The 26,439-nt window shown below is 52.9% G+C and overlaps 1 protein-coding gene across 2 annotated transcripts in view; it reads right to left on the bottom strand.

Moving 5' to 3' along the window:
* Positions 1 to 793: 793 nt before the first annotated feature.
* The window catches only part of KLHL18 (kelch like family member 18), a gene marked incomplete at both ends in the record, with an annotated part of 41,515 nt that continues 15,869 nt past the window's right edge, over positions 794 to 26,439 (bottom strand). The window contains 9 exons of one of the 2 annotated variants that reach the window (XM_080715826.1): positions 794 to 1,180; positions 1,729 to 1,840; positions 5,024 to 5,128; positions 7,570 to 7,807; positions 8,894 to 9,030; positions 10,337 to 10,497; positions 13,825 to 14,023; positions 18,057 to 18,197; positions 20,694 to 20,824. In XM_080715826.1, coding sequence (XP_080571952.1) covers positions 794 to 1,180; positions 1,729 to 1,840; positions 5,024 to 5,128; positions 7,570 to 7,807; positions 8,894 to 9,030; positions 10,337 to 10,497; positions 13,825 to 14,023; positions 18,057 to 18,197; positions 20,694 to 20,824 — 1,611 coding nt within the window. The remainder of the gene's footprint in view (positions 1,181 to 1,728; positions 1,841 to 5,023; positions 5,129 to 7,569; positions 7,808 to 8,893; positions 9,031 to 10,336; positions 10,498 to 13,824; positions 14,024 to 18,056; positions 18,198 to 20,693; positions 20,825 to 26,439) is intronic. The other variant, XM_080715825.1, reaches the window with a different exon arrangement.

The raw sequence follows: 26,439 nt of genomic DNA, 5'->3' as shown, positions 1-26,439 counted from the left end.
CTGGAGATGCCGCCTGGAGGAGCAGTGGCCCTGCAGCCGACTCGCTGGTCTAGTTAAAAACATCCTCTGATGTGGGTGCAAAGACAGCCCCATGAGCACCGTGCTGCAGGACCAGTGGAGAGCGCACTGATTCCAGACACACTGGGGCACAGAGGGAACCCCAAACGCTTTGTGAGGCCGCGGGACCCTGGGATCTGAATGGATACCGCCATCTTCAGGTTTGACGGTTTTCCATTTAAAAGATTATTTGCCTTTAGTGTCTTTGTGTTATCTTCCTGCAAAAAATGTTCACTTAAAAATAGCATTTTTATTTCCAGTTTCTTTCAAGTTTCTTTGTTTAAATTCCTCCAGTTTCCTTCAAGTACCCTTTTGTCCCATTTCTCCTGAACCAGATGAAGACCTGACCCAGATCCCGAGTCCAACACGGGAGATGTTTATCTTCCCCGCTGGTCAGAGACAAGGACAGGGCCTTCTGTGCCCAGGATGTGCTGCTGCAGCTCGTCACAGGCAGGAGGGACACTGGGGACCTTTCTCCCCAGCTACATCAGCTGGCCAGGACGAGGCTCGGGTGGAAGGCCTCTGCACACGACGGCCAGAGGGCTTCTGTCCTGAGCTGGCTCCCGATGACCTGAGGTTGGGGCAGCACAGGGCACGGAGCTGAGCCCCTGGATGTACGCGCCTCCGGCGAGCTCACGCCTGCCCATCGGCTGGCCCACACCTCTCCTGCAAGGGGCTGTCCCCCGAAGGAAGCGCCCGTGCCGCACCAGGTCTACCCCACCACACCTGCTCGGCCCTAGATGGTGAGGAGTGGGATGCAGCCCACGCCGACCCCTCCCTCGTGGCACGCCATGGGGGCCATGAATGTCCAGCGGTCTGTCTCGGGGTCATACATCTCCACGGAGCTCAGGTTCGACTGCCCGTCGTAGCCCCCGACAGCGTAGAGGCGCCCACAGCTGGCCACCAGGGAGACCCGGCTGCGGCGCGTGAGCATGGGCACGATCAGGCACCACTGGTCGGCCACGGAGCTGTACACCTCAGCGATGCTGAGGAAACCGGAGCCGTCGTAGCCACCACAGACGAACATCTTGCTGCCCAGGGAGGCGGCGCCGTGCCGGCAGCGCTTGTTGAGCATGCCGGCTGCTGGGTGCCAGGTGGCCGTGTGGTGGTTGTAATGCTCCACCTGTATGCAGCAGGGAGGGACCACAGCGCGTCAGGGCCCAGGCCTGGCCTGCAGAGGCCAGCCACACAGGGCATGGATGCTGAGCCTGGGGTGGAAAGTGGGGCCGGCTCTGACGCCGCCTCCCTGCTGTGCCGTCCTCGGCCGGGTGCTGCTGGAGAGCAACAGCCGACACCAGGGTGCACATCAAGGAGGCATCACGGAGGTCAGGACAGCACGGGAGGGCAGGTCTTTCCACCATGGTGCTGGCGGGTGCCGGGACCATGACAGGAGTAAGTGCAGCTCCAAAGTGTCCGGAAGAACACAACTGTCTGCAAAATGGTGCATGGCAAACACCCGGGCACCTGTGGCCAGGACTTCCCAAAGGCTTTCTGCTGCATTCGGGCAGCTGAGGGGCGGTGTGTGTGTGGGGGGTGGCAGCCATGCTCTGCCCTCCTCAGCCGGCCTCACTAGATGAGGCCGTACCCAGGAACAGCAGCGCTGGAGCGTTTCCAGAACAACTCTCTAAGGTGGAGGAGTCGGTGCCCTTAGCCCGGGGGAGGCGCACTCACACTGCTGAAGATCTGCAAGCCGTCATGACCGCCCGACACGTATATCCTGCCCTCGAAGACAGTGACCCCAGCAGCACTGCGGTTCGAGCTCATCGGTGTCACCACTGTCCACCTTCGGAAAAAGGGTCACATCAGGAGGGGGCATGGGATTCAGTGTTCCTGCCCTCCCAGGACAGGCACGCAGGGTCCCTTGTGCCCAGGGCGACCTCCCCACCTCTCGGGCCAATTCCCTGGCAGCTGCCTCTCGCCCAAGCTCCAGCCCATGGCCTGTCTCCCCTACTCATCACAGGAGCACTCAGATCAACACCTTTTATTTTTTATTTATTTATTTTTTTTTGCGGGTCTGGGGATGGAACTCAGGGGCATTCTACCTCCGAGCTACACCCCCTGCCCTATTTTTTATTCTTTATTTTGAAACCGGGTCTCACTGAGTTGCAGAGGGCCTCACTACGTAGCTGAGGCTGTCCGCGAACCGCGATCCTCCGGTCTCAGCCTCCCGAATGCTGGGATTACAAGCATGAGCCACCACGCCCGGCTCTCAACACCTTTTAGACGAGGCCTCTTCTCCTACCCAGCTGCCCGTCCACAGCTCGCTGGCCCTGACTTTTCCCTTCCTGTGGGCCCGTCCTAGCAGGTCTGCCTCTTCATCATTACCATCCCGGTTTCTACTGCCACTGCTGGGCTTCGGCCTCCACCCAGGCCACCGTGACACCTCCATGCCGGTGGCTTTCAGACCCTCCCCATCCCAGGCCCCAGCTGGGCGCTGCTCCTCCACCTCCTGCTGTCTCTCCTGAGGCAGAGGAGGATTCCCTAGGGCTTAGGTACCAGGTGGTTCCCCAGCACCTCCCAGCTTCCCCTCACACAGCGAGCCACTGACAGCAGACTCCCTCCCACTCAGTGCCCACCCACCTGCTCCTAACTGCAGCGCCTGACTGTGGGGAGCTCCACATCTGAGCTGCGCCCCTGCTGTCGCCAAGCCTGAGAGGAGCACCTCTCGCTCTCCACGGTGGGTCTCACCTTGGGAGGCCTTGCTGTCGCGCCTCGCGGATGAGGTGCTCTGTGCAGAGCGCTCCAGACAGGCCTCTGGGCAGGATGATTGGGTAGGCCAGAGCCCACCACACTGGGTGTCCTTAGAGGGCAATGGACAGCCAGCTTGCTCCCTGTTGTCCAGTAAGCCGGTTACAAGACAGAACACTGGCCTAAAAGCATCCTGATTACTTGGGAGGCTGAGACAGGAGCATTGCTCAGATTCGATGCCAGCCTCAACTACTTAGTGAGGCTCTCAGCAACTTAGTGAGATTCTGTTTCCAAATAAAGTATAACATAGGTGTGGGAAGGTAATCCATTCCCAGTATCACACACACACAAAAGCATCCTAATGAGTCCACTCAACTCATCTGCATACATTTCATCATAGGAGAGAACTCAAATACCAAGATGAAAAACATCAGGCTGAGCTTGTGTCCCAGAGTCTGTTCCAGAAAAGCATTCCCCAAGACAGAGACAGGTTTTACATAACACACAGAGCAGAAGGTGCCTGACAGTAGGCATGGCGGCACACGCCTGCAGTGCTGGGAGCCCAGGGGCATTCTACCCCAGCCCGATTTCTTATTCTGTATTTTGAAACAGGGTCTCACTGAGTTGTAAAGGGCCTCACTAAGTAGCTGAGGCTGGCTGTGAACCACGATCCTCCTGGCTCAGCCTCCCAAATGCTGGGATTACAAGCATTTTCCACCATGCCTGCCTGGCCTTGTCCCCCCCCCCTTCCCCCGGGGGTGGGGATGGAACCCAGGGGCATTTGACCTCTAAGGTACAACTCTGCCCTATTTTTTATTCTGTATTTTGAGACAGGGTCTCACTAAGTTGCAGAGGGCCTCACTAAGTAGCTGAGGCTGTCTGCGAACCACGATCCTCCTGCTCAGCCTCCCAAATGCAGGGATCACAAGTGTGCACCACCACGCCCGGCTATTTTTTTTTGTTGTTGTTTTTTTTTAATACTGAGAACTGAACCTAGAGAAATTCCATTTCCAAGCTACACCCCTAACCCTTTTCATTTTTTATTTTGAAATATAGTCTCCCAAGTTGCTGAAGCTGGCCTTGAACTTGTGATTCTGTCCTAGACTCCCAAGAACGGGGATTACATGCATGTGCCACCATGCCCAGCAACTTTTTTTTTTGGTGGTACTGGAGATTTGAACCCAGGAGCATTCTACTTCTAAGCTACATCCTCAGCCCTATTCTTTTCTTTTTCTTTTGGTGGTACTGTGGTTCCTGGAAACCCTTCTACCTCCGGGCTACACTCCCAGACCTATTTTATATTTTTATTTGGAAACAGAGTCTCTTAAACCAGCAAGGCTGGCTTCGAACCAGCGCGATCCTACTGTCTCCGCCTCCCAAGCACGGGTATTACAAGCATGTGCCACCACGCCAGCTCCTCAGTCCTATTTTGTTATTTGGAAACAGGGTCTAAGTTGTAGAGGGCCTCACAAGGTTGCTGAGGCTGGCTGTGAACCTGCTAGTCTCCTATCTCAGCCTCCCATGTACTGGGATTACAGGTGTGTGCCACTGTAGCTGACTGGCATTTTTCTTTCTTTCTTTCTTTCTTTCTTTTTTTTTTTTTTTTTTTTTTTTGCAGGTCTGGGGATGGAACCCAGAGGCATTTGACCTCCGAGCTACACCCCTGCCCTATTTTTTATTCTTTATTTTGAAACAGGATCTCACTAAGTTGCAGAGGGCCTCACTAAGTAGCTGAGGTTGTCCATGAACCACGATTCTCCTGTCTCAGACTCCCGAATGCTGGGATTACAAGCGTGCACCACCATGCCCAGCTTGGCCTTTGTTTTATTATTTATTATTATTATTATTATTATTATTTTTTGTTTGTTTGTTTGTTTGTTTGTTTGGTGGTACTGGGGGATGGAACCCAGAGGCTTTTCTACCTCCAGGCTATACTCTCAGACCTATTTTATACTTTATTTAGAAACAGAGTCTCACTAAGTTGCTGAAAGCCTCACTAAGTAGCTGAAGCTGGCTTCGAACCTGTGTGATCCTCCTGTCTCAGCCTCCCAAGCGCGGGGATTACAAGCGTGCGCCACCACGCCCAGCTGGCCTTTGTCTTAAAAGTGTATTCAGTCATCCCTTCATTTATCCAGGGGTTAGTAAGTACCATTACGTACAGCGCAGGGGCACAAATGGCAACACACTCTCTCCCTTGAGAAGCTTACAGCAGAAAGCTGTGCTCTAGTGTCCTATCCTGCTTGGTAGGCGAGGTCACCCTGGGAAGCTGGGGCCTTACTTGTCCGTCTCGGGTGAGTAGGTCTCCACAGAGTTGAGGGACGAGTTGCCGTCGTAGCCCCCACAGACGTAGATCTGTCCGTCCAGCACAACTGTCCCCATGGCACTGAAAAGACAGAGCTGTCATCCCAAGTCTCACACGCCCACTGAGATGAACCTGTCCCTGCCTCTTCAGAACAAATCTAGTCCCAGGTGTGTGACTAAGCAGTGCCCGCGCTGCCCCTCCAAGCTACCTACACTGACCTGCCGCAAACACTCACCCCCACCTCTCCATTCTAAGGGACCAACTTCCCGCTAGGGCCCAGGTCAAGTTCCCTCTCCTCCTCTTCCTAAAGCCTGGGTCCCTCAGCAAGATGGGCTCTCCTGGCCCCACCTCCTGGAGTGGCCCCGTCATAGCACTGGCCCTGACCGCTGGCTCCCTCACCAGTCAGTGGCCATGCCCAGGCTCCGCAGCAGGCAAGCTGACGCTCCCCACAGGCCACTTCAACCTGCACCTCTCCACAAGTGGGCCTCCAGAACGACCTTGGCTGTGCTCTCTGGGTGTCCCTTCTGCATGTTCTGCTGCCTCTGACTCCCCCATTCAAGTTGCTATCAAGTTCTCCACAGCCGTGTTTCAATGTGGGCCTGGCCCGTGGCCCGTGGTGTCTCAGCAGGCAATGCCACCGTGTTTGTGGTGCACGCATTCCATATGCCAGGGGCTCCGTGCTTGCCACAGTCAGCCCCACACACTGGGAGGGGCGGCCCGTCACCATGCCAGCTAGGGCAGAGGGCTCTCCTCAAGCTGCCTCCAAGAGGCGTATCTCTATTTATTTATTATTATTTATTTTCCAGTACTGGGGATTGAACCTAGGGGCATTCTACCTCTGATACATCCCCAGCCTTTTTTTTTGCTTTTTTTTTTTGTGGGTCCGGGGCATTTAACTAAGCTACACCCCCTGCCCAATTTTTTATTCTTTATTTTGAGACAGGGTCTCACTGAGTTGTGGAGAGCCCCAGCAAGTAGCTGAGGCTGTCCGCAAACCACAATCCTCCTGTCTCAGCCTCCCGAATGCTGAGATTATAAGCATGTGACACCACACCCGTTTATTTCTTTATTTGTGGTACTGGGGATGGAACCCAGGGGCATTCTACCTCTGAGCTACATCCCTAGCCCTATTTTTTATTCTTTATTTTGAAACAGGGTCTCCAGAGTTGCAAAGTGCCTCACTAAGTAGCTGAGGCTGGGTGTGAACTGCAATCTTCCTGTCTCTGTCTCCCAAGTACTGAGATTACAAGCCTGAGCCACCATGCCAGGCAGACAAAATCCTTCTGGAGTGGATATGAAACAAACATAAAAACCAAGTAATAACGCAGAGGTTCAGCAGTGATATGGAATGAATTAGGATGCTCCACAAAACCACTAGCGATTAACTGCCAAGGAAGTGGTGGTGACGGGCTGTGGGGAGCAGCGCGCGGGACGCCCAGGGCAGGGAGCTCCAAGGAGGCCGGGAGGAGGCCGCGCTCACTGGCAGCGTGGAGGCTGTGTGGATGGCAGGGGGAGCGATTAAGTACACTTTTAGGTAGCCTGTAATTTTTTAAAAGGGATGACACCAGAGCACTAACCACACCGAAGGAGGGGAATTCCCAGAGGACTTTCCTACCAGACACTTCCAACCCTGACATCAAAGCAGGGAAGTAGCCTGGAGTGGAGGCCAGGAAGGCCAGTCGGCTGCAGGCATGCACAGAGCTGCCGTGGCCAGGCAGGAGCCCTGGCGCTCGAGGGCCGCAGGGTCCCCAGGAGGGCCGCAGGGTCCCCAGGAAAGCACCGAGGCGAGGCTGGGAGGGAGGAAGCAGGAGAGTGCCCTGGGCAGGAGCAGATCTTCCCCGCCTCAGCGATAAACAGACTCCTCCTGGCTCAGCCACATGCCGACGCTGCTGGGTACAAACGCGTGTTTCATGCGGCCCCACACAGACTGTGCCAACTCTTCCCCTCGCCACGCACCCCATCGCGGGCTCACCTGCCTTCCCTGATCTTACAACTAGAGACCCTGAAGCACCGCAAGGCGAAGGGGGTCACAATCACAAAGCAGAAAGACCACTCAAGAGCAACTGGTTGGCTGGGTGTGGTGGCGCACACTTGTAATCCCACATTTGGGAGGCTGAGACAGGAGGATCGCAGTTCAGACAGCCTCAGCTACTTAGTGAGGCCCTCCATAACTTAGTGAGACCCTGTTTCAAAATAAAGAATACAAAATAGGGCCATAGGCATACTTCGGAGGTAGAATGCCCCTGGGTTCCATCCCCAGACCCACAAAAACAAAACAAACAAAAAAAAAAACCAACTTATTGGCGGTTTTGCACTTTTCTTTAGAAGAAATCCATGTAACTTTCCCCAACACTTGGTGTATGTCAAGGGAGTTCAAATGTCGCTCCCAGGACAGCCATAGTGGCTGCCGGGCTGCGGACCTTCCCAGGCCACAGCTAGGTCCCACTGCATGCCGCCTGCACCCTGGGTTGAGCCGGCATCCGCGCTGTGTGTGCTTGGCCTGCACGTGGCTCCCATAATACCTTCTCTTGCTGTTCATGCTCCCCACTCTCGTCCACGTGTCCGTCTCCGGGTTGTAGGCCTCCACAGTGCTCAGCCGCAGCTGGCCGTCGTAGCCCCCGATGGCATAGAGGAGCCCATTCACCACGGCCACGCCCACACGGCTGCGGGCCGTCGTCATGGGATGGCATTTCTCCCAGCGATTGGCGATGGGGTCGAACACTTCCACCACATTCAGGGAATCACCTGCATAAAAATTTGCTACTCAAATTAAAACAAATGAGACCATTGTTTAGATCGTGTCTTTCCGGCAGGGATTGTATGGAACATCTGACTGGATTCTATGAGCTCTTCCCACAGAAACACACAGGGCAAGTGCCCACTAAGAAATCTCAGCGATGGTAACCGCATGGCTTTCTTTCTAGAAAATGAGCATCACACAGGAGGAGTTCACTTTTTAGAGTGCTGGTTTTCAGTCAGAACCAGGCACTCGCCCACTTAATGCTAAGGGGAGGCTGCTGCCCACGTCAGGCCAGAGGGGAGGCGCAGCCCTGAGGCCTGGATAGTGAGCACCAGGCCTTTTCATCAGGTTTGTATGTCTTCATTTAGAAAGACCCCTGCCCGTCTTGAGCGCTCTGCGGCTCTCAGCACAGGCCACACTCCCGGATTTACTGAGACAGGCTCAGCCTCTCAAGGCAGATGGCTAACAAGCAGAAGACCAGTGCCCACCTCTCCTTAACTTTCAATTAAAGACAAAGCCGCCCAGGACTGCCCACCAACCTCCCGGGGCAATCCCGAAGACCCAGCTGTAGGACGGGAGAGCTGGCAGGGGCACAGCTGTGAAGTGTGTGTGCTCGCAGGAGGGGGCGTAGGAGGCACTGGCGGGGCAGTGGGCACACATGGACCGCCTGCCTTCTCCTGGCGACTCCAGCCCAGACCCTGAGACCGATGGCCGCACGCGAACAGCCTGCTTACAGAACCGGGCATCTGCGCCTATCTTGGGCTGAGCGAACATCAAGGCTCACACGACAGGAGGGCAGAATGCTGACTGAGGGACAGGAAACCTGCATTCTAGCCCTTGCTTGCCTTAAGCAACTGTGTAAGCACAGTGAACATTCTCTGGCCCTCACCCCACCCCAAGGTAAAAGGGCGAGGCCTCAGGGTGTCCAGGGCCTCCCAGCACTGACATTCAGTGGATGTGACGAACACGTGACGTGCTCTCCCTGCAGAGCAAGCGCATCTACCTGCGCGGGGCGAGGGAGGAACCAGAAGGGCTGGGCGAAGCGGACTGCGCTTCCTCGCCCATGGGCCTCAGGCACAGCTCTGCAAAGGGGAGCTGCAAGGTACCTGCTGAGTTGAGGCCCCCCACAGCGTAGATGAGCCCAGCAATGGAGGTGCAGCAGCGCGGCCGAGTTCTGAAGGCCGGCAGGTGCGGCCGGCGCTCTGGCATGAGGTGGTAGTCCTTGGCTTCGTCCACCAGGTCCCTGGAATAACGTGTGAGATGTTAGGACGGGAGGCACCCCCCTCAGCCCCAACGCACTCTGCGCCTGCATCTTCCACCCAACTGCAGGGAGAGCTGGAGGAGGAGCCTCTGCAAGGTCTGTCTCTAAGAACCCAGCTAGGACCTGGGAATCCATGCGCAGTGCTCCAGACATGCTCAACACGAACGGCATGACCGGCAGCGCCCACCTTGGCCGGGGAAGCCAGAACAGGCATCTGCTAGCAGGCGCAGACCAGGCTGAGAAACAGGGTGGCGGCGAGAAGGGCTGGGCTGGGCCCGAGACGCAGCCTGCGCCCCGCCGCCGCTCAGAGCCCACTCCTCCTTGCCACCCCTTGCTGTCGGTCAGCGCTGTCCTGCACTGGGCAGCTGCCTCCACTGTCCTGGCTGGGCTCCCCACTGCAGCCTGTCTCCCAACCTCCACACTGGGGCCCACAATGCTTTTTTTCTTTTTGTATTGGAGATTGAACCCAGAGGCAGTCTACCTCCGAGCTATACACCCAGCCCTTTTTATTTTGAAACAGTTTCTCTAGGTTGATGAGAATCTCACTACTTGCTGAGTCTGGCCTCAAATCTATGATCCTCCTGTCTCAGCCTCCCAAGTACTGGGATTACAGGCGAGCACACTCACGTCGGGCTCTCCACACTGCGTATTCTAAGAGTGTTGCTCCTCGACAGCACCCTTGGAATCACAAGTCCACCTGCAGCCACAACTCTGCCCCTTCCTAACACACCTTTACAGGGCCCGCATCAAGCCACCACCTTTCCAAACTAGGTGATCCCAGCCAGAGGAGAGAAGACGAACAAGAGAACCAAGTATGTGCAAAAACTCTCCCACGCTGTGGCTGTAGTAAGCAACTTGAGGTCGGCAGTGCTCTCTGCTGCTTTAATTTGGTCGGTCTTCCTATGGACCACTGGTGTCTCCTCTGCGCCAGGTGCTCACTGGTTTTCTCTAGGGGAAAAGTTTCAATGCAGGCAATGGAGTCCGCCCTTGCCCATCATGTGGATGCAGAGCCTGCACCGCCGCAGGCCAGAGCGCGGGCCAGCAGACTGGGCGGCTGTTAGCCCCAGGCAGGCCATGTGCACCACCAGGTCGGCTGTGGGCTGGCTCGGGTGGGCCGTCTGGGGAAGCCCTCTGCCGTGGCGCGCCCACCTGGCATGTCTGCCCTAGCACGAGCCGCAGCTCTCTACAGCTGCAAGACACCTACGCTTCCACTCTAGACAGAGGGCAGACCACGCAGCCAGCGCTGCAGCGGCATGGCGGCCCTCACCAGTGCCCACGCCCTCCTCACCTGCACTTGTGGCAGCAACGCACCAGGTCATCTTGCTGCACTCGGTCCGACAGGAACTGGGGCCGGCAGAGAGGCAGGCGGACACTGGACAGCAGCTCGGGCAGGCAGGGCGCCCTCCGCTCCCGATCGTATCTCACCCAGGCCAACGCGGCTTCGAAGACCTGCCCGGGCAAGGGGGGCGGTGGCAGGGACTTCTCCCAAGGGCCACGGCCACCCGTCTCATCCCTGCTTCTGTACTGGAGCAGCCCATGGCCACCAGCCTTTCCTCCTTGTTCTGGGAATTTACTACTTTCTCTCCGACTCTCGGGCTACCCTATTTGGCCACCATTTGCGATGCAAGCTGGGTTCCCGTAACGCTTCCTGGCCTGCACTATGATCTCCATAACAAACTGTCGATGGCACCTTCTTCCTTTCTGTGTTACGACATGCCCTTTCCCTTCTTTCCAGATGCGCCCACACCCTACCCCCTCCAAACTGCTCCGCCACCCTGGCCTCTGGTTCCCTACTCACCCTGGAACCCCTCTGGAACCCCTCTCCTCCCATCCTCTTTATTGAAATCTGCTCCCCTTTCTCTAAGGCCCAGCCTGGACCCATGCTCTCCAAGGAGCCTTAGCTAATAATAGCTCCGGCCACAAGGACAACACCCGCCAAACCCTCAGTCAGAAGAGCCAGGCACTGCTGCTCTTCCCTCTGAATCTCGGTGCCCACGCTGCCAAGCTCAGGGCCCCCTTTTCTTCTCATCACTAATTCTTGGGTGAGGACTCAGCACATTCAGGACACTAGCAGAATGTGTCTTTCTTTCAGGCAGAGTTCGGCCTACCATCCCAACGCTTGCCTCCTGCAGCCTGTGAAGCCCAGGCGCATGCAGGCCAGGACTCCTGACTCCATGCGGCTTGGCCTGCAGGGCCAGGTCCAAAGCTCACACCCTGGCACGCAAAGCCTTCAGGGCCAGCCACCACCTGTGCCCACGACACCCTGGCACCCCTCGAGGCGCTCGCAGAGCTCTGCTCCTCCCAGCTCCCAGCACATGCCCTCCTGGTCACTCGCAGATCCCTGTCCCTAGAGGACCTAAGTCGCCCGAGCCTCTGCCAACTGCTTCTCCCTCTGTGGTGACTCTGACCAGCTTTACCAAAAGCTTCCCCTCTTCCCTGTTTAGGTAACTAGTACCTGACCATCACCTCCCACCCTCAGCTTGGGAACTGGCTCCCTTTGCTATGGCACTGCCCCAGCTCCTTCTCAGCTCTCATGCCAGGCTCTAGCTCCCTCCCTCAGCGTGAAACATGCCCACTGCTGAGCCAGCTCTTTGTATCACCATCCTGACCTGCCCCAGTATGTGTGGCTGAGCACGCCAGAGCTCACCAGCTCATTTTAAACCTGTGACTGCTTCCCTGCTTCCTATCAGGCCCTCCCTGTCTCCCCAGCACGGTCCAGGTGCTCTCCCCCAGGAGACCACTGCACACCCGTTCATCTCTCCTCAAATTTTTCTTCTCTCTTTCTCTTTTAATGGTAGTACCGAGTACTGAACTGGGTACTGTTTTTTTTATTTGTTTTGTTGCAGTACTAGGGACTGAACCCAGGGGCATTCTACCTGAGCTACAGCCCCAGCCCTAAGTATCTTTATTTCTTTCTTTTCTTTTCTTCCTCCCTTCCTTCCTTTTTATTTTTTTTTGTTTGTTTGTTTTTGCTGTACTGCGGATGAAACCGAGGGGTGTTCTACCTCCGAGCTACACCCCCATTCCAATTTTTTAGTCTTTTTTATTTTTGAAACAGGGTCTCACTGAGTTGTGAAGGGCCTAAGTAACTGAGGCTGTCCATGAACCACGATCCTCTGATCTCTGCCTCCTGAATGCTGGGATTACAAGCCTGCGCTGCCACGCCTGGCCTCTCCTCAGATTTCTAATATTCTTAACTTACACTCACTCTCAGCTGAAAAGTCAGATTAATCAGGAGAGAATGTCAACAAGCATCTACCAGCATTCCCTTAGCACCTGAGAGCCCATCCCTCCCTCCCTTCTGCTGCACCTAGGAGCACCAGCCCGGCACATCCCTCCCTCCCTTCTGCTGCACCTAGGAGCACCAGCCCGGCCCATCCCTCCTCCCTTCTGCTGCACCTAGGAGCACCAGCCCGGCCCATCCCTCCCTCCCTTCTGCTGCACCTAGGAGCACCAGCCCGGCCCATCCCTCCTCCCTTCTGCTGCACCTAGGAGCACCAGCCCGGCCCATCCCTCCCTCCCTTCTGCTGCACCTAGGAGCACCAGCTCGACCCATCCCTCCTCCCTTCTGCTGCACCTAGGAGCACCAGCCCGGCCCATCCCTCCCTTCTGCTGCACCTAGGAGCACCAGCCCGGCCCGCCCTCCCACTGCTGTGGATGTGGATGGCGTATGCCCTCCGATACACTCCTGGGCCTTCGGTTCTTATAAGGTCAGAACACTGTTCAGCAACTGTGCTTCTACTTCATAGTTACTGGTTCTACTCTCTCTGGAAAAGTTCCATCAAAGTCTACCAGACAGCAACTTCCCTCATCTTAAGAACCACCACCCCTCTGGAAGTCACACCCTTCCAGTGGCTGTCTCAATGTGCCAGTCTTCCTTAGGACAGACTCTTCTCTTTCCTTTTTTTTTTTTTTTTTTTTTTGTGGTACTAGGGACTTCCAAACTTCCAGCCCTATTTTATTTTGAAACAGGATGTCACTAAGCTGCCTCGTGCTGGCCTTGAACCTGAAACCCCCTCCTGCCTCCCACATACCGAGATGACAGGTGTGTCACTGTACCTGGCTAGAGCAAGATGCTTTCAAAAAGTCACCTGTGCAAGTTGGGCGTGGTGGCGCATCCCAGCACTTGGGAGGCTGAGACAGGAGGATCACGGTTCACAGCCAGCCTTAGCTACTAAGTGAGACCCTTTGCAACTGAGTGAGACCATGTTTCTTACTTTTTGTGTGTGTTTGTGGTACTGGGGTTGGAACCCAGGGGCTTTCTACCTCCAGGATATACTCCCAGACCTATTTTATATTTTATTTGGAAACCGGGTCTCACTAAGTTGCTGAGAGCCTCACTCAGTAGCTGAGGCTGGCTTTGAACCTGTGCGATTCTCCTGTCTCAGCCTCCCAAGCGCTGCGATTACAAGCGTGTGCCATCACACCTGGCTGAGACCCTGTTTCAAAATAAAGAATTAAAAATAGGGCTAGGGGTGTAGCTCGGAGGTAGAATATCCCTGGGTTCCAACCCAAGAACCAAAAAAAAAAAAAGTCATCTGTGCTTGCTATTTCCAGCTCATGACAATGTTATTTCTGACAGAAGTACTATAAATAATGTGAACGTCTTAAGAATAAAGGAGATGGGGTTGATAAAACAAGTAGAACATTATTTAGACTAAATAAAGTACTGCTGGGGGCGAAGCGCAGAGGTAGCACGCCCTGTTCTACCCCAGCAAGGGGTGGTGGGCGCTGGGGAAGCACTCCCACATCCCCTGCACAGTCATGCTCACCCACCTGCTCCTCTGACTTGACATTCAGCTCGTCCCGGGACACCAGCTCGAGCACATCCTCCGAGGACAGGGCCAGGAACTCCTCCGACAGGGACACCTCCACAAAGTGCTGGTGGATGAAGCTGTTGGCCGCATCGTACAGCACGGCGCACATCATCGTCTCCGCAAACTGCCGCACACCCAGGCAGTTCTTTGGGTGAAGCCTTTGACATATAGAAAGACAACAAGAAGAACAGGAGAGGAGGTAGCATCGTCACCTTCAGCCACCTATGAACGGTTCCTGCAAGAGCCACAGGCCAGAGCCAGCCATCCCCCGCGCTGCTGGAAGTGCTCAGGACACCGGGCACACCTCTCTGGACTCAACTTCTAAAGGTACAAAACGACAACGGTTATCCTGGCTGCTTGGGCTGGCGAGGTAGAAGGGGCTCTTAGGAAGTCCTGTGGAGCAGCTGTCAGAGGGGAGGCTGGAGGAGCTGTCATCAGGAACCTGGTCGCTACGTTGAGCAGCGCTGTCCCTGCTTGAGGGACCAGGATACTACTCTACCTGTGGTAACCACGAAGGCGCTGCGGCTGGAGATGGAACGTAAACCAAGGGGAGAAGGACTCCTCTAACACTGATGCCCTTGTACCGTTTCCTTCTCAGACAGAGAGGCTCCATGGACCTGACATCCACAGATAGCAGCAGCAGCTATGGTTTATTTTTTATTTTTTGTGGTACTGGGGATAGAACCCAGGGGCATTGTACCTCCGAGCTATACCCCCAGCACTATTTTTTTGTCTTTTTGTTTTTTATTTTATTTTATTTTATTTTATTTATTTATTTATTTTTTTGCAGGTCTGGAGGTGGAACCCAGGGGCATTCGACCTCCGAGCTATAGCCCCTGCCCTATTTTTTATTCTTTATTTTGAAACCGTGTCTCACTGAATTGCAGAGGGCCTCACTAAGTAGCTGAGGCTGTCTGCAAATCGTGATCCTCCAGCCTCAGCCTCCTGAATGCTGGGATTACAAGTGTGCACCACCATGCACAGCTTTAGTCTTTTTATTTTTTTGGTGGTACTGGGGTTCCTGGAAGCCCTTCTACCTCCGGGCTACACTCCCAGATCTATTTTTATACTTTTTTATTTGGAAACAGGGTCTCTTAAGCCAGCTGGCTTCGAACCTGCGCAATCCTCCTGTCTCCGCCTCCCAAGCGCTGGGATTACAAGTGTGTGCCACCACGCCCGGCAGAAACAGGATCTCTTAAGCCAGGAAGGCTGGCTTCAAACCTGCAGGATCCTCCTGTCTCTGCCTCCCAAGAACGAGGATTACAAGCGTGCGCCACCAAGCCCGGCCTACTCTTTTTATTTTAGAAACAGGGTCTCATTGAGTTGCAAAGGATCTCGCTAAGTAGCTGAAGGTCTGAGAACCACGATCCGGGTCTCAAGCCTCCCAAATGCTGGGATTACAAATGTGCGCCACCACACCCAGCTAGCTAATACCATAAAGGACTCAAATATTTTGCTAGGCTGTATGTGTGTGTTTGGTACTAGGGGTTGAACCCAGAGGGGTTCTGCCTTTGAGCTACACCCCCAGCCATCATCATCATCATCATCATTATTATTGTGTGTGTCTGTGGTATTTGGGATGGAAACTAGGGGCATTCTACTTCTAATATATACCCTCAGCCCTATTTTTTTTTAAATTTTGAAACAGGGTCTTGCTAGGTTGATTAGAGTCTCACTATATGCTGAGTCTGTCCTCAAACCTATGATCCTCCTGTCTTAGCCTCCCAAGTACTGGGATTATAGGCATGCACCACCACACCTGACTTTGCTAGGCATTTAATATACATTCTCCAGAATCTTTTTTTCTTTTTCCTTTTTTGGCAGTGCTGAGAATTGAACCTAGGACCTTGTGCACACAGGGCAAGTGTTATACCACTGAGCTACACCCTCAGTCCCTAGAGAATCTTTCTAACGACAGTGAAAAGTCTCTTTCATTTGATAGATGGAAAGAGAGGCTCAGGGAAACCAAGAAATGTGCTCCGTTTGCTTGGCAAGCCAGCGGTAGTGCCGAGGGCAGAGCCAGGCCTCGTGCGCGCGTCCTCAGGGCACCAAGGCTGGGCTGCATTGCAGCTTCTCAGAATGAGTTTCCTCTGGCCGCTGCCCAAAGCCTAATGCTTGTCCTCAAGGGCCGCTGGAAGGCGCTCCCACATTGTGGGTCAGCCCCAGGAAGAGGCAGCAGCGACAGCTACGGGAGGGAAGCAGGCCAAGCCCTGTGGTCTGTGGCAGGAAAGACAGGAGTGAGGAGCAGGCTTCTGTCTCAAAGGGCTCCCACAGGAAAGAATAAAAATGTCTAAAAGTAGACTCAAAACATAAGGATTTATGATCAGGTATTTGTTTCTAAATGTTCCTAAAATGGGGCATGTAAAAACTACCGATCTAGCTGAGCACAGCGGTGTCCTCTTGTAATCCCAGCAACTCAAGAGGCTGAGGCAGAAGGACTAAAAGTTCGAGACCAGCTTCAACAACTTAGTGAAACCCTGTTTCAAAATAAAAGTTAAAAGGGCTAGAGGCATAGACTCAGTGGCAGATCACCCCTGCATTCAAGCCGTGGCACCACCAAAAAGTTGGGATAGGGATGAAGCTTAGTGGTGGAGCACCCTGGGTTCAGCAGCTAGCAACGCAAAAAGAAACAAAACACTTGCGCTGTACTGGTCTTTAATCACTGCCCAGCAGCTTTAGTTGGCAGTGCCTTAGGGCAGCCCGGATCCAGCGATGCCTGTGATACCCTTGAGAGCCCCTAGGTGGAGCTGCTGTCCCTGGGTGAAGAGGTGAGGCGCCCACTTAGTCCTGTGGGAGCCAGGAGGACACAGAAAGCCCTTCTCCACATTCTTGGGAACAAGGAAGTGGATGTGGTCCAGCCTGTGTCCTCAAGCACACAGTGAGCTGGACAGACACATGCCAGCACTCTCCTGCACCGGAGGGCATCGTGGGCAGAGACAGCCTGGCTCCGGCTGCGCTGTCTGTCACCACAAGGCCTTCATCTGCAGAACTGGAGGTCGCCCCAGACTCAAGATATAAGCCTCTCCTGCACCTGCAGATGAGGGCCCGTGGCCAGGCCTGGGCACCAGGGCTGCAGAACTGCTCACAATGCCCAAGACCCAGGTGGAGACTGACAGGCAGGGTGGGTAGGGACGTTAGCTGGGAGGGAGTGAGGCCTGCAGGCAGCCAGGTGACTGGCTTGGTGCAGAGGGAACGGAGGGGAGGAGGTGAGCTGAGCGAGGCACAAGGCAGAGCTGGTTGTGTCTTCACGCAGGGCGCAGGCAGAGGCTGGATGGAGAGCGACATACTCGGGCTCCTCCCTGCCGGCGTGGCCCAGCTCTAACCCTTGCCCCCGCCCTGCAGTTAAATGGCCTCTACCCATGACGAGGCCACTCACCTACTGAGGGGAGAAGGACCTTCTCTGCTTGACTGAAAGGTCATGGGAGAACCAGGAAGCCCACTGCGAAGCACCAGAAATAGATGGGGTATGTCCAATGGTCCTTACCATGGAGGAGGAGGCGGCTCTCAATGGACAGGGGGCAGAGGACCCAAGGAGGTGAGTGCAGCTGGCACCTTAAACAGCAGAAGCACAGTGCCAGATGTGGTGGTTCACATCTATAATCCCCGTAGTTGGGAGGCAAAGGCAGGATTGCAAGTTTGATATCAGCAACTTAGTGAGACCCTGCCTCAAAATAAAAAAAAATAAAAGGTCTAGGGGAGAACTCAGTGGTAGAGCAAACCTGGGTCCAACCCTCAGTGTGGAAAAAAAAAAAAAAAACCACCCCCCAACACTTGAAGAGCTGATGTACAGGGGAGAAAACAGCTAAGGTGGGCACTGGTGGCACACACTTGTAATTCTAGTACTTGGGAGCCTTGTTTTAAAATAAATAAAAAGTAAGGCTGGGAGTGAGCTCGGAGGTAGAATGCCTCTGGGTTCAATCCCCAGTACCACAAGTGAAATGAGGCTGGCCACATGAGATTTAGGGAGCACTGAGTATGTCCGCCCAGTGAGAAATCAGCTAAATCACTAGCTGGCCAACCTGGAAAGAGAAGGTCGGAGGAGGAACGTGTGGCCGCAGGGGAGAGTGCAGGCAGGTTCCTCAATGCGTCCTGGTGGGCACTGCTGGGTGCTGTTGGCAAGAGGCACCTGCGGAGTAAACTCCCAGCGTCCTCCCTGCGGCCCCGGGGGCTGGCCAGGCCCGTCCCCCTCACCGTTCTCGGAGGAACGTGCAGCAGGCGTCCTTGATGCTCTGCAGCTGCAGGAAGCTCGCCCCCATCAGCAGCGACTGCACGTTCTGCTGGTCGATGGCAAGGTGGCCGTTGTACGCAAAGTTGATGAGAGCTTCGAGGGCGCTGGAGGAGAGAGGAGACGCTACTGAGCTGACATGGATGCCGAGAGGAGGAGGGCCTGCTTAGCAATGTGTTCAGCCCGTGTCCTTGAGACACCGTCTAAATGGAATAAGGCTCAGGCTACTGTCTCCATCGCCCAAATAACTTGACTGCAGAAATCCCAATAAAGAAAACAATCACCCACAAACTCACTACTGAAAAAGTTGAGGGTCAGCTAGACATGGTGGTGCAAGCTTGTAATCCCAGCATTTGGGAGGCTGAAACAGGAGGATCGCGGTTTGAGGACAGCCTCACCTATTTAGTGAGGCCCTTTGCAACTCAGTGAGACCCTGTTTCAAAGTAAAGAATAAAAGCCAGGTGTAATATCAGCGCTTGGGAAGCTGAGACAGGAGGATCACACAGGTTCGAAACCAGCCTCAGCTACTTAGTGAGGCTCTCAGCAACTTAGTGAGACCCTGTTTCCAAATAAAGTATAAAAATAGGTCTGGGAGTGTAGCCTGGAGGTAGAAAAGCCTCTGGGTTCTACCCCTAGTACCGTAAGAAATAATAAAAAAAAAAAAAGAATAAAAAATAGGGCTGGAGGTGTAGCTTAGAGGTAGAATGCCCCTAGGTTCCATTCCCAGAATGCAAAAACAAAGAAAAAAAAAGTTGAGGGTGATGGTTTTGTAGGTACGCCTCACTCTGCCCGCGCGCCGTCGCGCGGCCGTCATAAATCCGCATCGAGGCCTTTCTCGTGCTCTGCACTGCTACGGGCACACTCTGCGGGCTGCCAGGTGGCATCTCGACACAGGGAGATGCTGCAGCTCACTGCCTTCACTGGTGGCCACCACAGCGACTGCCTTCTTGTTGCTGCCATGGTTTCAAGACCAGAAAAGCTGGTCTTAGCAGTGGATCGGAATCACGTCAACCAGCAGGGCGTGCATGATTTTTATTGCTGTGGTGGAAGTCCGCTCCCCAAGACGCTCAGGCGGTGCCCGTCACCACCAGCCTGTGCTGGGCTCCGCCTCTTCACACCACCTTCGCTCCAGCCTCCTGTGCTGCGTCTGCTTCACCCCGGATGCGCCGGGGCTCAGCGAGGACCCTCAGGCCAGGATGGAGGAAGCAGCCTGAGCGGCTGCTCTCTCCTCTCCTCACATCCTCGAGGCACCGCACCACCTCCTCGCCGTCCTCCTGATTCCACCACCGGGGGGTTAAGGGTTAGGCAAGAAGTGACCACAGCCAGCAGGATAACCTAGGCTTGACCTCCAAAGCCCAAAGCCACCAAATAACCACAAGCTGCTGCATTCCAGAGCTGCTACAGTAGCCATTACTACATATGACTATTTAACATTAAACTTACTTATTATATATTCTGTGTGGCACTGGGGATTGAACCCAAGGGCATTCTACCTCCTAGCTACACCCACAGCCCTATTTCATTTTTATTTTGAAACAGGGTCTTGCTAGGTTGATGAGTGTCTCACTTCTTGCTGGGGATGGCCTTGAACCTACAGTCCTCCTGTCTCAGCCTCCCAAGTACTGGGATTATGGGCATGTGCTCCCACGCCCAGCGCCTAACACAAAGTTTAAATGAACTAAACTTAAACTTAGTCCTTCAGTCCACGAGTCCCACCTCAAGAGCTCCACAGCCACCTGCGGCTGCAGCTATCATCTTGGATAGCTCCAGAAGAATCCAGCCATTGCTGTGGAGGAAATTTCTTGTAGGTAGCACTGTTCTAGCCTGCTGAGAAGGAAGAGTAAACAACAGCACTTACTGAAAGGACTATTGTGCCACCTGAGAGAGCTAGCCCAGGGGAGTACAGAGTGAGAGCACACCCTGCACACAGCTCCAGCCAGAACACATCGTGGGCCGGGCGTGGCACACGCTTGTCATCCCCACGCTTGGGAGGTGGAGACAGGAGGATCGCGCAGGTTCGAAGCCAGCCTCAGCTGGCTTAAGAGACCCTGTTTCCAAATAAAATATAAAATAGGTCTGGGAGTGTAGCCCAGAGGTAGAAGGGCTTCAACCCTAGTAGCACCAAAAAAAAAAAAAAAAAAAAAAAGTATCATGGAGCAGGCATGGCAGCACAGGCCTGTGATCCCAGGGCCTGGGAGGCTGAGACAGGAGGACCACAGGTTCACAGCCAGCCTCAGCAACTTAACAAGACTCTCAGCAATCAAGTGAGATCCTGTTTCAAAATAAAAATTTAAAAAGAGTTGGAGGGTGTAGCTCAGAGGCAGAATGCTCCTGGGTTCAATCCCTAGTAACACACACACACACACACACACACACACACACACGCACGCACGCACGCACTTCAGTTGTAGAGTGAGAACATCAACAGGACTCCCTTCACTGTAGCCCTGTCTCAGACCACTGGGTGAGCTTCACTGTGGCAAACAGCTCGGCATGTAGCTGCATTACTAGATACCAGGTCCTGCTGGAGGCCGTCCAGAGGCCCCAAGCACAAGCTGAGCTGCTCCTGGAAACAGCCTGCAAGACCTAATGAGGGCTGGTACCTTGGGTCCATTCCTTGCATCACAATCTCGTCCTGCTTGCACTCCATCATGTCGTTTGTAAACATGGCGTGGAAGTACGGGATCGAGGCTGCTAGGACAATCCGGTGAGCACTGAATTTGTGGTCCCCAATCTGTGGGCAGAGTAAAACACAGGCAGATATTAAGGATCGCAAACTAAAAGCCCAAAGTGGCCAGGCATGGTGGCATACACCTGTAATCCCAGTACTTAGGAGGCAGAGACAGGAGGATCACAGGTTCAAGGATAGTCTCAGCAAGTACTGATACTCTCAACAACCTAGCGAGACCCTATTTCAAAAACAAATATAAAATAGGAATGGGGAGTATGGCTCAGAGGTAAAATGTCCCTGGGTTCAATCCACAACAACAACACATAAAAAATAAAGAATAAAAAATAGGGTTGGGGGTGTAGCTCAGAGGCAGAATGGCCCTGGGTTCAATCCCCAGTACCACAGCCGGGCGTGGTGGCGCACACTTGTAATCCCCGCACTTGGGAGGCGGAGACAGGAAGATCGCGCAGGCTCGAAGCCAGCCGCGCGCTCTGGCTTAGGAGACCCTGTTTCCAAATAAAAAAGTATAAAAAATAGGTCTGGGAGTGTGACCCGAGGCAGAAGGGTTTCCAGGAACCCCAGTACCCCCCCACCAAAAAAAATCCTCAGTACCAGTACCACAAAAAACAAAAGGAAAAAAAAATGCTGAAGACATGGAAGGCCTATATGCTTTTTTAAAAAGTTGTTCCAAAAGACTTAGAATAATAACCTAGTCTCTTTCTCTGATTCTGACTCCCAGGAGCAACCCTTTTCTTTCTTTCTCTTTCTTTTCTCTTATTTTTTTGCAGTACTGACTGGAGATGGAACCCAGGGGCATTCTACCTCTGAACTACACTCCCAGCCCTATTTTTAGTCTTTTTTAAATTTCTGAAACAGGGTCTGAGTTGCAAAGGGCCTCACTAAGTAACTGAGGCTGTCCATGAACCGCAATCCTCCAGTCTCAGCCTCCCCAATGCTAGGATTATAAGTGTTCGCCACTACGCTTCCTATTTTTTATTCTTTATTTTGAAACAGAGTCTCACTAAGTAGCAGAGGGCCTCAGTAAGTAGTTGAGGCTGGCTGAGAACCCAGCCTCCCAAGTACAGGGATCACAAACATGTGCCTCCATGCCCAGCCATGTACATTATGAATTATGGCTTCTTGAATTCTCACTTGGAGCAGCCCCTGTGACCTGCCTCGGGCTTTGCCCTCCAGCATCCTGTCCCAGGACACACCCACAGAACACAGCAGAAGCTGTCTTCAAGGTGAGGCCATACTAGGCAACCAAGATCCTCTGTTCTCTCCTGGGTCACTTAGCTGAGCACCTTTTGGGGCCTGGACTGTGAGGCAGTAAGTACTAGTCATCTTAGGTCCCCAAGTTTATCAAAAGATAACCATTACATTAGGAGCTTAATTCCTATTCTGGAAAATGAGAATGCTGTCTCAATGCTCTCCTCATTTACTACCCCCCACTCTCTCCCCGTCTCTCCAGAGGTCATTAGGTCAAAATGGCTAAATTTATATCAACAACTATATTCGTGGGTCCCACGAATGCTCCTTGCAGACAAGCCATGGCGAGCAGGGGCACAGGCCCGAGCGTGCTGGTCAGGCTCTGCCAGCCGCTGCTAGCACAGCCTCCCCTCTGAGCCCCGCTGCAGCCCTGTCTCTCGGCCCCACGTTGTCCTCCTTCTTGTTCACTTACTTATTTGGAAGGAAGTGTCTTCTAGCAGGGCTGCGTGCACAATGTCCTGAAAGTATCTGTACCACCCTTAAACTCTAGCTGGCTAAAAAATCCCAAACTGTAGCCGGGCGTGGCGCACACTTGTAATCCCAGCATTCCGGAGGCTGAGACAGGAGGGTCGCAGTCACAGACAGCCTCAGCAACTTAGTGAGGCCCTCTGTAACTCAGTGAGACCTGTTTCAAAATAAAGAATAATTAAAAATAAAATAGGGCTGGGGGTGTAGCTCAGAGGTAAAATACCCCTGGGTTCCATTCCAGCATCACACACACAAAAAAAACCACCTCAAATTGTGAATACTTTTTTCAACAAAAATTTGAAAGCAGACTTTTAAGTTTGTTGCTTCTGAGAAATCCGATCCCATTCTGAATACTAACCCATGTGACTGTTCTTTCTAGAAGCTCTTAAAACTTCCTCTTTGCTGGACATAGGGACACACACTTGTAATGCCAGCACTCAGGAGGCTGAGACAGGGGTATACAGGTTCTAGGCCAGCCTCTAGGGCATTGGGACAGAATTCTAATTTTCCAGAATAGGAATTAAACTCCTAATGTAATGGTTATCTTTTGATACATAGTGAGGCCCTCTGCAACTTAGTGAGACCCTGTTTCAAAATAAAGAATAAAAAATAGGGCAGGAATGTAGCACGGAGGTAGAATGCCTCTGGTTTAATCCTCAATACCACAAAACAAAAAAGAGAGAGAGAAAAAAGAAAAGAAGAAATGCAGGAGGTGAATCCTAGGTGCTCAGGAGGCTAAGGCAGGAGAAATGCAAGTTTAAGGCTGACCTGGACAACTTAACAAGACCCTGTTTGAAAATAAATTAAGAAGAGCCGGGCGTGGTGGCGCACGCTTGTAATCCCAGTACTTGAGAGGCGGAGACAGGAAGACCCAGCTTGAAGCCAGCCTTGGCAAATTAGCAGGCCCTCTGCAATTTAGTGACACTCTTTTTCCAAATAAGAAATAAAATCAGGTGGGGGGTGTAGCTCAGTAGAATGCCTCTGGATTCAATCTCCAGTGCCACAATAAATAAATAAAATAAGAAAAAGGGCCAGAGATGTAGCTCAGTGGGAAAGTGCCCCAGGAATTCAATGCCTAATACTAAAAATTAGGCATTATTATAATACTAAAAATTAGAAAAGAGAAAAATGAAATGAAACAGAACCTAGCGGGAAGAAGGAGGGAAGCTTGAACCGCCTGCTCTCCTGTCTCAAGCGCCAACCGCCATGCACCTTATGCGAGCAATTCATGAAAAGGTGCTCAGTGTCGTTCCCAATTAAGGAAACGTACGTTAAGATCACAACTAAGCGAGGCGGAGACGAGAATCGCAGTTCACAGCCAACCTCAGCTACTGAGTGAGAGCCTCCGCAACTCTGCGAGCCCTGTTTCAAAAAATAAAAAGACTAGCCGGGCGTGGCGGCGCACGCTTGTAATCCCGTGCTTGGGAGGTGGAGACAGGAGGATCGCACAGGTTCAAAGTCAGCCTTGCTGGCTTAGGAGACCGTTTCCAAATTTAAAAAAAGTATAAAATAGGTCTGGGAGTGTAGCCCAGAGGTAGAGGGTTTCCAGGAACCCCACTACCACAAAAAATAAAAATAAATAAAAAGACTAAAAAATAGGACGGTGTAGCTCAGAGGTAGAATGCCCCTGGTTCAATCCCCGGTGCCCCCCACATACACACATACACACAGCACACACACACACACACACACACACACACCACACAAAATCAGGCTGAGATCAGAGCTCAGAGGTAGAATTCCCCTGGTTCCATCCCCAGTGCTGAAAAAAAAAAAAAAAAAAACCAGCTAGATGCCATTGCACCCTGCAGAGAACGCAGCAGAGAGACTCTGTAAAGGCTGGCAAGGATGCTAAGAACTGGGTCCTTGTTATATTAGGGTTTTCTGGAGAAACACATGGTTAGAGGAAGAGGGAGAAATTTATTTTGAGGAATTGGCTCATGAGATTGTGGGGATTAGCAAATGTAAAATCTGTCGGAGTGGCAGGCTGGGGATTTAGATACAACTTGATGTAAAGTCTGCGATGGGAACAGCAGGCTACTCTCTTGCAATCTCCGTGGTCCCTCCCGTATTGAGGCAAGCATCTGCTGCGGAGCTAACACCAAGCCACGGTTTCGCTTGTGAGTCCTGTGTGCGTGTGTGTGTGACTGGGAAAGGGCCCAGGGCCACACACGCTGAGCTGTGAGCTGCCACTCCACTGCTGAAACTGAGCCACACCCAGCCTCTCACAATCTTTTTTTTTTTTTTTTTTTTTTTTGCAGGTCTGGGGATGGAACCCAGGGGCATTCAACCTCCGAGCTACACCCCCTGCCCTATTTTTTATTCTTTATTTTGAAACCCGGTCTCACTGAGTTGCAGAGGGCCTCACTCAGTAGCAGAGGCTGTCTGCGAACCGTGATCCTCCGGTCTCAGCCTCCCGAATGCTGGGATTACAAGCATGCGCCACCACGCCCGGCATCTATTTTTATTCTTTATTTTGAAACAGGATCTCATTGAGTTGCAGAGTGCCTCACTAAGTAGCTGAGGCTGGCAGCAAACCACAATTCTCAGGTCTCAGCTCCCCAATGCTGGGATTACAAGTGTGAGCCACCACACCCCGACCTTTGTGTGTGTGTGTGGGGGGGGTACTGGGGATGGTACCCAAGATCATTGCACCTCCGAGCTACACCCCCATCTCTATATTTTGGTCTTTTTATTTTTGAGACAGGGTCTCACTGAGTTGCAAAAGGCCTTGCTAAATAGCTGAGGCTGTCCGCAAACTGCAATCCTCCCATCTCAGCCTCCTGTATGCTGGGATTACAAGTGTGCACCACCACACCCGCTGTCTCACAATCCTGAGGCAGAAACCCTTCTTCAGGAAACCGCAGTTTTTGCTCCTACTACTATAAAGTGATTAGAGACTCACCCAAGTTATGTAGGGTAGTAGTCTTTATTCAAAGTCTACTAATAAAAATGTGAATCACATCTAAAAATATCTTCACAACAATCTCTAGGCTGGTGCTCAACTAAAAACCTGGGCACCACACTCAATCCAGGTAGACACAAAATTAATAAGTATACTCACCCACGGCAATGGGAATGTGGGTATAGATGCTCTGGAAAACGGTTTGGCAATTTCTTCTTAAACTAAAAATAAACCTCCCATGTGATGCAGCAGTTGTATTCATGGGCAGTTTTCAACAAAAACCTACATTGATGCAAAATCTTGTACATGAATGTCCACAGCAGCTTTGTGTGTGCACACACATGTGCGCACTACTGGGGACTGAACCCGGAGAAGTTCTACCTCCAAGCTACACCCCCAACCCTTTTCATTTTCTATTTGGAAATGGTCCTGCTAGGTTGTGGGGCATCTCACTAAGTTGCTGAGGCTGCCCTCAGGCCTGCCACCCTCCTGTATCAGCCTCCCAAGTACAGGGATTACAGGCATGTGCCACCAGGATAGGTTCCTATTTTTACAAGTCTGATCCAAACTCTACACTGGCCTTAATCTCCCCCGTCATCCCTCTCTTCTAAGCTGCAATCCTCCCTCTGGCTGGATCCTTGCCCCCCATTTTCTGCCCAGTGAGTTATTCCTCATCCTTGAAGATCCAGCCCGAGTGCTCGCTGCTCCGAGGGGCCTCCCTGACTTCCAGCAGCTCAGCCCTCCCGTCCACGGCACTTGGAACAAGCCTCCACCAGGGCACGCGCGGCACTTGGAACAAGCCTCCACCAGGGCACGCCTGCTCCTGTCCCTAAGGAGCCTCTCTCCATCCAGGCTGGACACTCTTCCCCGGAAAGAAAGGCCTTTGCACAGCACCTCGTGCACAAGCGCACTTAATGCAGTCAAGACGCAAGTCACGGAAGAGCTGATGAATTCACCTCTTTTTCTTCTTTTCTAAGGTACAGGAGATTGAACTCAGGAATATTATACTTTTGAGCTACACCCCCAGCTTTTTTTT

The sequence above is a fragment of the Muscardinus avellanarius genome, assembly GCF_963383645.1.
Source record: "Muscardinus avellanarius genome assembly, chromosome: 18".
In the NCBI taxonomy this organism is placed as follows: domain Eukaryota; kingdom Metazoa; phylum Chordata; class Mammalia; order Rodentia; family Gliridae; genus Muscardinus; species Muscardinus avellanarius.
This window is presented reverse-complemented; position numbering and strand designations above follow the sequence as displayed.